Here is a 15,186-nt window from a genome sequence, read left to right on the forward strand (position 1 = left end):
GCCACATTTGAGCTTCAGCCCTCTCTTCAGCCCGCCACCTCTCCTCCCGGTCATTTTGTGCTTTCCTGCACTCTGACATTATTTTCCACGCATTCGTCTGTGCTCTGTCAGCATGAGCTCAGAGAACATTTCATCATGAGTGTGTTTTTTTTTCTTTCTAATCTTCACTAGCTTCTGGGAAGGAGAAGATCCTGTGATCATTGAAACACATGCAGCTGGTGGAGAAAAAAAAAAGGAACAGCAGTATTTAAAAAGACACATTTTATAAAACAGTGGCTATACTCTTTCAGGGTAAACCTTGCTGTTAACATTACATACATAGCACATGTGCTTTCGTTACAAGATCGCATTTTGCCTCCCCCCACTGTGTGGCTAACCCCTCACCCCTTCCTATAGCTAACAGCGGGGAACATTTCTGTTCAGCCACAGGCAGACAGCCCAGCAGGAACAGGCTCCTCTGAGTGTCCCCTGAAGAAAAGCACCCTATTTCAACCAGGTGACCATGAATGATATCTCACTCTCCTGAGGATAACACAGAGAGATAAAGAACTGATGTTCTTTGAATGCCAGCAAACATACACTGCAATGCTTTGTTGTACAATGATTCCCGAGTACGTGTTGCTGGCCTGGAGTGGTAAAGTGTCCTACCATGAAGGATGCAATAAGGCTGCCCTCCCCCAGAAACCTTTTGCAAAGGCTTTGGGAGTACATCCAGGAGAGCCGCGAATGCCAGGGCAAATTAATCCTTTCACATGCTTGCTTTTAAACCATTTATAGTATTTTAAAAGGTACACTCACCGGAGGTCCTTTCTCCGCCTGCCGGGTCCAGGAGGCAGCCTTGGGTGGGTTCGGGGGGTACTGGCTCCAGGTCCAGGGTGAGAAACAGTTCCTGGCTGTCGGGAAAACCGGTTTCTCCACTTGCTTGCTGTGAGCCATCTACAACCTCATCATCTTCTTCGTCCCGAAAACCTGTTTCCGTGTTGCTTCCATCTCCATTGAAGGAGTCAAACAACACAGTGGTGGCTGAACCCCCTAAAATGGCATGCAGCTCATCATAGAAGCGGCATGTTTGGGGCTCTGACCCGGAGCGGCCATTCGCCTCTCTGGTTTTCTGGTAGGCTTGCCTCAGTTCCTTAAGTTTCACGTGGTAGTGCTTCGGGTCCCTGTTATGGCCTCTGTCCTTCATGCCCTGGGAGATTTTGACAAAGGTTTTGTCATTTCGAAAACTGGAATGGAGTTCTGATAGCACGGATTCCTCTCCCCCATTCAGCGATCAGATCCCGTACCTCCCGTTCAGTCCATGCTGGAGCGCTTCTGCGATTCTGGGACTCCATCATGGTCACCTGTGCTGATGAGCTCTGCATGGTCACCTGCAGCTTGCCACGCTGGCCAAACAGGAAATGAGATTCAAAAGTTCGCGGTTTTTTTCCTGTCTACCTGGCCAGTGTATCTGAGTTGAGAGCGCTGTCCAGAGCGGTCACAATGGAGCACTCTGGGATAGCTCCCGGAGGCCAATACCGTCAAATTGTGTCCACAGTACCCCAAATTCGACCCGGCAAGGCCGATTTAAGCACTAATCCACTTGTCAGGGGTGGAGTAAGGAAATCGATTTTAAGAGCCCTTTAAGTCGAAATAAAGGGCTTCATCGTGTGGACGGATGAGGGTTTACATTGATTTAACGCTGCTAAATTTAACCTAAAGTCCTAGTGTAGACCAGGGCTTAGTTACATTATTGCCATTGAATAATAAATATGACAGTCTTCTAAATAAAGATGATCATGTAAGAGGAGCCTTTATAATAACACAATGTTAGATGAAGATATGAAAAGTACTGTATAACAGGTATTTATTCATTTTGGGGTGGGGGTGGAGGGGGAAGAATCCTGACAATGGTACTGGTCTGTTACTAGATGGAATTATCAATAATAATGGAGAAAAGGCAGAGGTGTTCAATACATATTTCAGTTCTGTATTGGGGAAAAAAAACTATGACAATCTCATTGCACGGTGATAACACTTTTCAATTCCACTAGTATCTCTGAAGGATGTTAAACAGAAGCTGCTACGGTTCAACATTTTTAAAATCAGCAGGTTCAGATAACTTGCATCCCAGAGTTTTAAAAGAGCTGGCTGAGGTGCTCGCTGGACCATTAATGTTTATTTTCAATAAGTTTTGAAGCAATGGGGAAGTTCCAGAAGAAACGTTCTGCCAGTTTTTAAAAAGGGTAAATGGGATGACCTGAATAATTATAGGCCTGTCAGCCTGGCATTGATCCCAAGCAAGATAATGGGGTGGCTGATACGAGACTTGATTAATCAAGAATTAAAGGAGGATAATGTAATTAATGCAAATCAGCATGGGATTTATGGAAAACAGACCCCGTCAAACTAACTTTGATATTTCTTTGATGAGATTACAGGTTTGGTTGGTTGGTTAGTGTTGACTTCTGTTACTAAGACTTTTGTAAGGCATTTGACATGATAGTTTGATTAAAAAAGAGTAGAATGATATTAAATGGATTAAAAACTGGCTAACTGATAGGTCTCAAATGCAATTGTAAATAGGGAATCCTCATTGAGCAGGTGTGTTTCCAGGGGCGTCCTACAGGGATAAGTTCTTGACCCTATGCTATTTAACATTTTTAGCAGTGACCTGGAAAATAAACATAAAATCATAACTGATAAAGTTTGCAGCGGACACACAACTTGGTAAGCTGGACGCAAGCAAACAATATGTGTTTTAATACAACTAACTGTAAATGTATACATCAAAGAATAAAGAATCTGGACCACACTTATGGAATGGAGGATTCTGAAAAAGATTTGGGGGTCATGGTGGATAATCAGAGAACATGAGCTCCCAATGTGATGCTGTGACCAAAAGAGCTAATGTGATACTTGGATGTATAAACAGGATCTCAAATAGCAGTAAAGAGGTTATTTTACTTCTGTGCAGTACAGACCGGTTTACGTGCGAATCCGCTTAACGCGCGGTAGTGCCATGCCTCCAGTGCTACCTATTTAACATGTGAGACTCATTAGTACAGGAACTTGCTATGCAGAGCTACAGATTTGCTCACTGACTCAGTGACACAGAAATCAACAGGAAGTGCAGAGCGGAAACGTGTTGTGTACATCTTTACCAATAATGGTAAAGACGTATCACGCATGCTTAGTCACGGTCACACTGGAGAGATATAGAATATATAATAGTTATATAGTAATATATATACTACATTAGAAAATTTTAATGGCAGAGGGCAAACATCAGCGTTCCTACACTGTAGAAGAAAAGCTAGCTGCAATAGATAAATAGCAAAGAAACCCAGGCCAAAGTTTCAAAAGATATTGGGATTACTGAATCTACTCTCCAAGGATGGCTAAAAAACAAATCTAAACTGAATGGCTTTATACAAAATATTGATTTTGCCACGGGACTTAAGCGAAAACATGTGCGCTATTCAGCAAAAGCCACAATAGACAAAGCCATGCGCACGTGGTTTGCTCAGGAAAGGCCGAAAGGAATGCCGCTAAGTGGGCCAATTCTTCAAGCCTAAGCGACAGAATTTGGAAATTTAACGGGGGGGGGGGGGCGGGGTGTGAATCATTCCAAGCCAGCAAGGGGTTTATAAGGAGTTTTAAAAAGTGTCATGGCATAGTGCAGGTATTGATTTTTGGAGAAAGCTGATCAGCCGATGAATCGGCTGCGAACGCGTTTCCCGCCGAGTTAAAATCTATTTTACAAAATGAAGACTACCATGAAGAACAACTTTATAATTGTGATGAAACAGCTTTATTTGCGAAACTGCTACCTGTTAAGACTTTAGCCTTTAATTACAATACACAGAAAACAGCTGGATTTAAAAAGATCGTGTGACTTCTTTTTTGTAGTAATAAGACGGGCAGCCATAAGCTTGCCCCTCTTTTCATTGGCCACTTTCATAACCCTCGCTGCTTTAATCACCTCAGTAGAGCCAAACTGCCAGTAATATACGCTAACAGCAAAAATGCTTGGATGACTAGACACATTTTCAACAACTGGTTCCACAACAGCTTTGTTCCAGCTGTTCGTAAGCATCTGCAGTTGAAGAAACTCGAAGCTAAAGCACTTCTGCTATTTGACAATAGTCCAGCCCATCCTCCAGCCGAATCACTGGTATCGAGGGATGGAAAAATTCGAGTGCTATACCTACCATTCAACACAACATCAAAAATTCAACCTTTAGATCAGGGTATTATTCAGAATATTAAAAACAATTATCGACGGGAGCTGATTTCGGTGATAGTGTCATGCATGTCTTCAGGCATTTCCAAATTCCCAAAACAGTTAAACATGAAGGAAATTATTTATTTAGTTAAAAAAGTTTGGGACGGAGTAAAACAAAAGTCCATTGAAAACTGCTGGATGAAGGCTCTCGGTGATGCCTTTTCTATCAAAGACGGCTCAGACTTGGAAAACTCCAGCAGTGGCACCTATTCAGAGCCAGACTTGGAGGATTTTCGGAAGAAGACATCCTACAAACACGCACGCAGGCAAAAGAGGATAAAGGTAAACTTCTCTTTCAAATGATAAAAGATTTTAGTTTTGATACATCACCGGAAATCCTTACCGAGTGGCTGGAGATGGATGAAGATTGCCAGACTTCAGAATTTCTGTCCTAGGAAGAAATATTAATGGGCTGCGAGGCTATGTCAGACCGTGAAAGTAATGGCAATGACGATGAGGAGGATGTTGTTGAAAAGGTCAAAATTTTGCCCACAGAAGCCCTTACTGTTGTAGAAACTGTTGTAAGATTTATGGAGGAGCAAAATCTGGAAAATATCGAAATCATTCATCTGTGGCGAATGACAGACTTCATAAGAGAGAAAAAAAGAATGCGAGCCAGAAAGAGCAGAAAATAACTGCTTTTTTACTAAGTGAATCATAGACACTTTTTAGAGCCAAGGACTACTGTATATATCATTGTGGACTCTTGGTACATGTAATATATATAGTCTGTGCTAATAATTTTTGAAATTGATTCTTGTTGATTTGATTCTAACGGGAAACCTTTCTTTCGCGACATGTCTTACACATTTTTAGCTTAAACTGGTACGTGTGTGTGTATGGGTATCTTAAGATATTTCAGCATGGCCCTCTTAACCCGTGGTCCATTAACATGCAGTCGTGACGGCTTGACTCCTGACATCCGTGCGTAAACGGGTCTGTACTGTATTTGGCACTGGTACAACTACTGCTGGAATACTATTTCTAGTTCTGGTGCCCGCAATTCAAGAAGAATGTTAATAAATTGGGGAGGGTTCAGAGAAGAGCCACAAGAATGATTAAAGAATTAGAAAACATGCCTTATAGGGATAGACTCAAGGAGCTCAATCTATTCAGATTAACAAAGAGAAGGTTATGGGGTGACTTGAGTACAGTCTAAGTACCTACAGGGGGAACAGATATGTAATAATGGTCTCTTCAGTCCAACAGAGACAGGTATAACATGATCCAGTGGCTGGAAGTTGAAGCTAGACCAATTCAGACAGGAAGTGTGAATTTTTGACAGTGATGGTAATTAACCATTGGAACAGTTTACCAAAGGTCATGGTGGACTCTCCATCACTGACCATTTTTAAATCACCAGTTTACCAAAGGTCATGGTGGACTCTCCATCACTGACCATTTTTAAATCACCACTGGATGTTTTTCTAAAGGATATGCTCTAGGAGTTTGCAGTTGGAGGGGAGATGTTGTATAGCTTGTGTTATACAAGGAGGTCGTACCAGATGGCTACAATCATCCGTTTGACCTTGGAATCTATAATACATGAACATTAACTTTTTTTTTCTTTTAACAGGAATTCAGCAGCAATGGGTCATGGCTGTTTCTGCTATGCACTGATATGTTCTGTTCCAGTCACAGTCTACATCATTTTGGTAACAGGTCTGCGGTACCACTTGTTCATATGGAGTGTGTTCTCACCTAAACTTCTTTATGAGGGAATGCGTGTGTTCATCACAGCTGCTGTTTGCATGTTCTTTACAGCCATGGATCAGAACCGGTCTCAGAAAATCCATGACTGAAAGTGAATGTATCGTTCCAAAGTCTGTCATTACAGTACTAGCTGGTTAGACTGGAGTCATATAATGAAAATAATGGTTTTAAATTATCCTGTGAAATGTAATTATCTTTTGTTTGTTGGAAAACATACGTTATACAAGGCTTGTTTTATTTAAATAGGTTTATGTTTCAAAATGTTTAATTTGAGTAAACCCACCTTTTCATCATTAGTTACAGCTCCCTTATTCTCTATCAGTTATTTCAGAACTCAGATCTTTACCATCTTCACCAGTGCAGCCATTACCATCTGATTTAGTGAGGCTTCAAATATTAAGAACTTCCTTAGTAATGAAATCTTATTAGTGTTTTGTCATTGTTAGTCATGGACTTGCAACTCATTGCCTTCAATGTTAAAGGCCTGATCCAGCCCCCATTCTGGTCAATGGGAGATGTATCAGGCCTTAAATGGGGATGCGTTTGACTGTCCTCATTCAACTAAGTGAAAACTGTGCTCATTAAGTTTAGATTTCTTCAGTTATTCTAAAATTGCTGTGTTGGAGAGTTTATTCCTTCACTCTCCCACTTCCCTGGTCCTTCTCGCATGAACAGAGAGCAACAATACTCGAAGTCCGAAGGTGCAAACAATTCGATGTTTATTGGGGTGAACTTCCAGCAAGCTTAAATACAAGTTCCTTTTTCCTTATTTTCGAATCCCAACTTACTTCCTGTTTGCCCCTAATTTATATAGTAATATTCTTAGCTATACCTTAACCAATCATTCTACTGAAATTTAACTAACCAATCCTAACATACTGTAACATGATTAGCTAACCAATTATATCCCACCACAATAATTAGATTACACCCAGCAAAATTAATTATACAGCAGACAGAAACAATCACAGAACCAGACAGATTATACAAACAATAGCAAAGTGGGAACTATAATGGACAAAACAATACAGAAGTGAGGATTTCACATCCCAGCTATTGATAAGTGAGTTCTTGCCAGACAGGATGCTATCAAACTAAGTTTCCTTTTACATTTTCTAGGCGCCTCCCTTTCTCTGGAGGTGATAGGAATACAATCCTGTCCTGATAGTGCCTGACAGCCCAATAACACCTTATTTCAATGTGACTAGTTTGGAATGTGAGGATGTGACTGTTTGCTTCCTAGCTTATGGCTGCTTCTGCTGCTTAGCCAAAGGCCTTAGCCTAAGAACAGGACCTCAGACTGTCACAGTAAGAGAAGGACCTTACACTAGCAGACCGTGATTTTGATTCTTTCTTTTATACCTCTAACTAGCCAAGTGATAAGAATACACCTAAATTCTTAAAGTACAGGCCTTTACAGACAGGCCTGAATATCTATATCCTAACATGCTGGTTTTGGGAACAGTCTTTATATAGCTACTTTTAGCTAGACAATAAAATATTAAAGGTAATTCATTAAAACCACAGTCCCAAAAGCCATTATAAACTGGAATAACATTCTTTTGAAGTAACCTTCTGGATTTAGTCATAAGATTAACGTGGGTCTGTAAATTGAAAAATATTTTTCTATTGTGCGGAGCAAATAATAGTCAAATCTTACTTGTTTATGTATATTTGAGGTTGTTAATGGGAAGGTGTCAGGATTCCTTCCGCACTCTGAACTCTAGGGCACAGATGTGGGGACCCGCATGAAAGACCCCCAAACTTATTCTTACCAGCTTAGGTTAAAAACTTCCCCAAGGTACAAACTTTGCCTTGTCCTTGAACAGTATACTGCCGCCACCACCAAGCATTTTAAACAAAGAATAGGGAAAGAGACCACTTGGAGACATCTTCCCCCAAAATATCCCCCCACCCAAACCCTACACACCCCATTTCCTGGGGAGGCTTGAGAATAATTTCATAACCAACTGGTTACAAAATGATCAAAGACGCAAACCCCTGGGTCTTGGAACAATGGAAAAATCAGTCTGGTTCTTAAGAGAAGGATTTTATTTAAAAAAAAAAAAAAAGCTCAGGATGGAAAATACTTTACAGGGTATTCAGATTCAAACACAGAGGATCCTCCCTGGGCAAAACCTTAAAGTTACAGAAAACAGGAATAAACCTCCCTCTTAACACAGGGAAAATTCGCATAAAAGATAAACTAATCTGCCTTGCCTGGCTTACCTATACTGGTTGCAATATTGGAGACTTGGATTAGGATGGGTTGGAGAAGATCATAGAATATCAGGGTTGGAAGGGACCTCAGGAGGTCATCTAGTCCAACCCACTGCTCAAACCAGGACTAATCCCCAACTAAATCATCCCAGCCAGGGCTTTGTCAAGCCTGACCTTAAAAACTTCTAAGGAAGGAGATTCCACCACCTCTCTAGGTAACACATTCAGTGCTTCACCACCCTCCCAGTGAAAATGTTTTTCCTAATATCCAACCTAAACCTCCCCCGCTGCAACTTGAGACCATTACTCCTCATTCTGTCATCTGGTACCACTGAGAACAGTCTAGATCCATCCTCTTTAGAACCCCCTTTCAGGTAGTTGAAAGCAGCTATCAAATCCCCCCTCATTCTTCTCTTCTGTAGACTAAACATCCCCAGTTCCCTCAGCCTCTCCTCATAACTGATGTGTTCCAGTCCCCTAATAATTTTTGTTGCCCTCCGCTGGACGTTTTCCAATTTTTCCATATCCTTCTTGTAGTGTGGGGCCCAAAACTGGACACAGTACTCCAGATGAGGCCTCACCAATGTCGAATAGAGGGGAATGATCACGTCCCTCGATCTGCTGGCAATGCCCCTACTTATACATCCCAAAATGCCATTGGCCTTCTTGGCAACAACAGCACACTGTTGACTCAGTGTGGATGATTTCTGTCTGGCCTCTCTGTCCCAAGAGAGATCAACCACGATCAAACAAAGAGCACAAACAAAACCCTTCCTCCCCTCCCCCCACAAGATTTGAAAGTATCTTGTCCCCTTATTGGTCCTTTGGGTCAGGTGCCAGCCAGGTTAGCTGAGCTTCATAACCCTTTACAGGTAACAGGATGTTGCCTCTGGCCAGGAGGGATTTTATCGCACTGTATACAGAAAGGTGGTTACCCTTCCCTTTATATTTATGACAGAAGGTTACTAGGTAAAGGCAATATGTAATGCTAAGCCTACATAGGTAGATATTTTGAGAGTTGAAACCTGACAAATCACTGATATTAAATATTTTCAATTCTATTAAAACATATGTAATTCTATAAACATGAATTCATTGAAATTGCAGATTTGTGTAAATATGTATGCCAGTGCCTAACAGGCTTTTATAAAATGAGAAATATGCGTCTTACATGCTGTAAATGTATGGTATTAACTTTGCAGTCACCATAATGTGTAATGACAGTTTCCTTCCTTTCGGATTGTCATTGCAAGATAATACAGGATTTCTTGGTGAAACTTACACAATCTTATATTCTTTAACTGATATTTGTGTTTCCCCTGTACATATTTCACCTTTTCATCAAAACAGTGGATGGGTTACATACAGTAATTCAGTGTCAGTTTTTCTAGCAGTTTTCTTAATGTCTGCATTTTTTCCAATAAATGCAGTATTCTCTCCCATAGAGGAATGCCATGATTAAGAGTGTGAGACTTCTGTATTCCTTTCTCCTGAGCTTCACACAATGAATAAGAAGCATTAAGGGCTGACAAAGTAATGAATCTTTTACAGATTCTGAATGCTCAGTTCTAGAATGTGTTGTTGCTTATTACTAAGCATGTATAGTTAGATTTTAACCTGTTTGATTTTCACACATTATGAAAGCATTAGAGCTTTGAGCATTGAAAGGGCTAATACAGGGACGGGCAAACTTTTTGGCCTGAGGGCCACATCAGGTTTCCAAAATTGTATGGAGGGCCTGTTAGGGGAGGCTGTGCCTCCCCAAACAGCCAGGCGTGGCCCAGCCCCCGACCCCTATCAAACCCCCCCTGCTTCTTGGCCCCTGATGGCCCCCCCCCGCACTCCTGCCCCATCCACCATCCCCTGCTCCCTGACTGCCCCCTACTGCCCCATCCAACCCCTCCTCTCCTTTCTGACTGCCCCCACCCCGGGACCCCAGCCCCCATTCAACCACCCTGTTCCCCACCCTCTGACCGCCCTGACCACACCCCTGACCATCCCTTCCACTCTATCCACCCCCCCCCCGCCCCCTACCCCTTACTGCGCTGCCTGGAGCACCGGTGGCTGGCAGCGCTACAGCCGTGGCACCCCACTGGAGCCAGCCACCCACCGCGCAGCATAGAGCACCGGGTCAGGCCGGGCTCTGCTGCGCAGAAGCTCGCCGCCCAGAGCATTGCGCCGCCCAGAGCATTGCGCCGCTGGCGCAGTGAGCTGAGGTGCAGGGGAGGGGGGAACAGTGGGGGAGGAGCTAGGGGTGAGCCTCCCGGGCCAGGAGCTCAGGGGCCAGGCAGGAGGGTCCTGCTGGCTGGATGTGGCCCATGGGCCATAGTTTGCCCACCTCTGGGCTAATAGATTCAGTTTCAAGCACTAAGGTGTCAGATTCCCTACTTATGCTCTGGATGCACTTGTCTGATAGCCTGAAACCTCAGAACGTGCCCCTAGGGAATGTGGCACAGTAAATGCACATCTTGCCATTTTCCAAGCTACTATCAAGAAAACAAATCAATGTTAACTATACTAGATTTAAATATTCTTTCCATATTTTTTAACTCTCACTCTAGCCTGTGTAGTAACATAGGCACAATCAGTATTGCAGTTTTAGAGGTATAGTGATGGGTTTAACAGATGATGTACCCTCTTGGACTGCATCAGTTTGAAAATAAATGCTTTTGAGACCTCTAATTCACTCCTGAGGCTGATGGCCAATTTGTTAGGGTTGCTTATAACCTTCATCTCAACTTTCAGACACCCTGAGTTTCAGAAAGAGGCCACATCTATTCTGGTAGATGGCATCTCTGTTACCAGAAGGAGCCAACAACCCATTTTAATCACTATAATGCAAATTCTGTGAATGGGCAATCTCAAAATGTTGGCATTCAGTAACTGGTGTTCAGCTGGAGCAAACTGTATAAGAGACTGATGGTTCTTGAACGTCATTAATTGTGACCTGTGTTAGAGTATTTAGAAAATGAAATTTTGCCCTTTCTTAAATAAAAACGCTTTAACTATGAAGTGATGAATATTGGAAATATTTTGTATTTGTTAAAATGTGTCTCTCACACAGCACAATGAGAATTCTCTTTATACTCGGGTCGAATATTTTTCTGGTTATTTGTTGCTTGGCAACAGCATAGGGATTATTGCCAACTTCTATACTTGGTAAATTCCTGAGCAACACTTCCTAATTTTAGTATAGAATGTAATTACAGGGGCCTAGAGCATCTCTCCCTCTACCCATCAGGCTAACACATAAAGCTATGGAAAGAGAACTAGAGGGGAAGCCGCCTCTGGGGTCTAGCAAATCAATTTAAAATCCTCCACTACAGGAATTATTGGTTGAAATTGTATGGATTGTTCTGCAGGAGGTCAGACTGAATAATCACAGTAGTCCCTTCTGGCCTGAAGATACTAATCTAAGCAATTTATCGTCACATGTTGGGAACTCTTCCTTTGGCCTCCTGGGAAGTGAGATGAAAGAGGACACAGCTGTAATATGGCATGCTCAGTTTGGAAGGATCTGATGGTCAACAGCAGTTTGCAAATACAAAGTTTGATTGGACCAGCCCTAACTCCCACAGTTGCATTACTTCTGCACAAAATGGGAGTGTGCAGATCAAACTGGGGGGAAACAGATGGACAACTACTCTACATGTTGCAGTAGGGTGTTTGGGCTTGTCAGGCCTTAGCTGTGAGAGGAGGCATTTTGATCACCCATCCACAGGCACTAACTCTTCCCTTTTGGCTATATGGCAAGAAAACGTGGTGGCTTCGGTTTCTGAGCTGTGGGTCTCACTCAGGGTTTTAAAGTGAAATAGTGCAGCTGCGGCGCTTGGCATTGAGTTCCATCAGCATGGACCTGGTGTGGTGAAACGGGGAGTGAGGCCCAAAGCTTGAGCCTGCTGAAGTTTAAACAAGGGGAAGAGGTGCTGCCAATGAATTCAGAAAATATCGAAACCATAGATAAATGGTGGTCTTCTTTTCCCTGAGTTCCGGTATTATGGCTTCTAGCTGGTAAGGAAAAAATTGGTCTCCAGACGTACGTTCATTCTATAGGACAGCTGAATGAGCAGAGTCAGAATGTGGACTGCTTTATGTATCCAATGTATGCTATTCCTATCTCAAAACTACTTCATAATAAACCTTTTCCAGCTTCACCACTTTTTGCTGCACTTGACCTTGGAAGGGTCTGAACAAGAATAATAGAAGCACTTCAACAAGAGACTGAGGTTCTTTTTAAGGAAAAGCAGCTTGAAAAACGACATTTGATACTTTTGAATTGGCACCTTGAAGTTCATGAGATTTGTTGCTGTTCAAATGCACAGTATTCACAGAGGTTTGGAGAGCAACTGTCGGGATATCAGTGGAGCAGCCTGGAATCCTTTTCTCATCGTTTTACAGAGATTTGCCTTTGTAGAGTGGAAAATAGCATAGCTGCTTTTTCAGATATACTGTGGCAAATGTATTGGAATGATGATTGTGCAGACTTAGTTATACCAACTTCAGGAAATCTATTAGTGTTCTGACCACAAGACTCTTTTTTCTTGCCAGTACTATAAGCAAATAGCCGTTTTTTGTCCAGCTTTTCTCGGTTCCTATTGAAGATGTGGCACATTAGGTCAATACTCCTTTTTAGTTCAACAGTTCTTGATACGTGCTAGATCAATTTTAAAAACAGTGTTGTGCAATGTCCTCTCCTTCATTTAACCTGCTTGTTTACTCTAAGGCAAATCAGGCTGTCAGTGTTGAAAACCAAATTCCCCCTTTATTTCAGTGGGGAGTTCTACTTAACATATGGCATCTGGCTCATTGATTGACATTGAAACTGCATGAGATATTGAAACAGAAGTCCTAATCTTTACCCATCTTCAGTGATAGCATGTAATCACTAAGTGACAGTTTTGTAAAATGGGATGTGACCCTAATAACCCCTCAGTGCCACCTGGCAAGGGGGTTACGAGAATATCTTGATCCTGGTATGTACATTCTGGTTACCAAAGAATGTCATGTGAGGTCTTAAATGAAAGCCACGGTCATACCTGTCATTAATATTCTTGTGAAATGTATGTTCAGCTGCTGTGTAAGGAGTTATGCCACTGAAAACGTGTTCCTAAAGTCTGTATCGGGTGGAATTGACACAATGAAAGCCATATATAGAGAGCCAACTGGGGGATGTGAAGTTCCTCTGGAACTGGGTTTTAGATCGCACTTGGCGATTAGGCAATTGGGTCTAAAACCTGTGACCACTGCCCCCTGTACTTTGGGGTTGGGGCCTGTTTCTCTGGTCAGGGTGAAGGACCTATGTTGATGGTGCACCCTCAAAGAAAAGGTTCCACTAACAGGATGTTTCCTCAGTGGTTTGGGAGGACTTGAGACTTTTGCCTTCCCCCATTGAGGAGCTGGCCACCAGGTGCCCTCTTCAGAGGCTTTGTTGTCACAGGTCCCCCTGGCTTACAGATGATGCGTGACCTCTGGAGCAAGAGGAAGATGGCTAGAGGGGTGGGGGCTGGAAATCTCATGCTGAGGCTGATTGGTTGAGGCATAGAAAGTTATTGCAATTGGCATTGTGGTTATGCAGGAGGCACCAAAAAAAAAGTCTTTTCCCTTCATAATATGCACTAAATCTTGGACAGAAGATGTTTTAGGTTATAGTGAGTCTGGTCAATCTGGATTTTCTCCCCTCAGTAGCTGGACAGAGTCCTCACCATCCCAAGGAAATATCATATTTTACAGATAAAGGTCAAGCTGATTAAGGGTGAGTTGTCTGCTTCTGTTGTGGCAGAACAAGGTCTTGAGGGGAAAAAGGCCTTAACTAGTCTGCTACAGTTTCAGCCAGCAATGCTTCCTGAGGTACTGCAGATGTGAGAACTTCATCCCACAACCAATGCTTTGGATCTACATCCTCTCCTAGCTGGTGAAAGCAAGTGGGGAAGTGATGGGTCCTTAGCTGGTGCAGTGTCATCAAGCAGTGCATTCTTGAGCACAGACTGCACTAAATCTTCGTTATCCGTAGGCAGCCTGCCCTTCGTTAGACGGAATGGGTGTGATTGTAGAGAAAGTTGTAACAAGACAACTCCCTGTTTCTAGGTGCTTCTGAAGTCCTTGACCCTTGTCAATGTGAATAAAAGTCCTAGCGTCAGTAGAGAGTCTCAGTTGGCCCATGTCCTCCCGGCAGATCCAGTATTTATCTTGGTATAAGATCTGTTGGGTCCCTTTAATATTGTTGATCACAAAGTTTTGTTGACTCACCTGCTGACCTTGACTGCTTTTGGTTGGCTTTGTTCTTTCGTTTGAGAGAACACTGGGTAGCTGTGTGGAATAGCTTCTCTTCCTGAAAAGCTGTTTGGTGTGGGACATAACAGGGTGTTATTTCGTTACTCTCCTGTTCAGCATGCACATGGGGCCCGGAGAAGAGTTCGTAAGGAGCTATTGGTTGTGGTGTGTTTCAGAGTGCTGATGACACCCAAATGTGCACTTCTCATCCACTCATCCAGTTTGAAGAAGGATGCAGCTCAGACAATCTCAAATTGAGATTGGGGCATGGATGCGAGTGTGCTGGCTGTAGCTCAACCCAGACAAGGTGGAGGGGATGTTGGGGAAAACAGCCTCAGAAGATAGCCAAGATAATATCACTTGTTCTGAAGGAGTGTCTGCCATTGGTCACCAGAGTTTGCAACTTAGAGCAGGTCTACACTACAGCCGGGATTGACACACTGAGATCGATCTACTGGCGGTTGATTTAGCAGGTCTAGTAAAGACTGCAGATCACTCTCCAGTTGACCCCTGTACTCTACCCCAGAGAAGAGTAAGGCTCCCATCAACCCCCCCTGCAGTGTACACCCTGTGGTAACTCGACCTAAGGTACGTTGATTCCAGCTATGTTATTCACGTAGCTGGAGTTGCGTAGCATAGGTTGACTTACAGAGGTAGTGTAGACATAGCCTTTGTAGTGCTTTTTGCACCCCAGCTGTGCTACTGGATGATCATAT

The 15,186-nt window shown here is 42.9% G+C and overlaps 1 protein-coding gene across 5 annotated transcripts in view; it reads left to right on the forward strand.

Moving 5' to 3' along the window:
* PIGG (phosphatidylinositol glycan anchor biosynthesis class G (EMM blood group)) overlaps positions 1-11,192 on the forward strand; it is a 164,241-nt gene extending 153,049 nt beyond the window's left edge. For 4 of the 5 annotated variants that reach the window (XM_084628287.1, XM_084628290.1, XM_084628289.1 and 1 more), the window contains one exon: positions 5,844-11,192. In XM_084628287.1, the coding sequence (XP_084484413.1) occupies positions 5,844-6,069 (226 nt within the window). In that variant the 3' untranslated portion in view covers positions 6,070-11,192. The remainder of the gene's footprint in view (positions 1-5,843) is intronic. The other variant, XR_014711656.1, reaches the window with a different exon arrangement.
* Positions 11,193-15,186: the final 3,994 nt, after the last annotated feature.

Source organism: Lepidochelys olivacea (assembly GCF_965140295.1).
Source record: "Lepidochelys olivacea isolate rLepOli2 genome assembly, chromosome: 5".
Lineage (NCBI taxonomy): Eukaryota > Metazoa > Chordata > Testudines > Cheloniidae > Lepidochelys > Lepidochelys olivacea.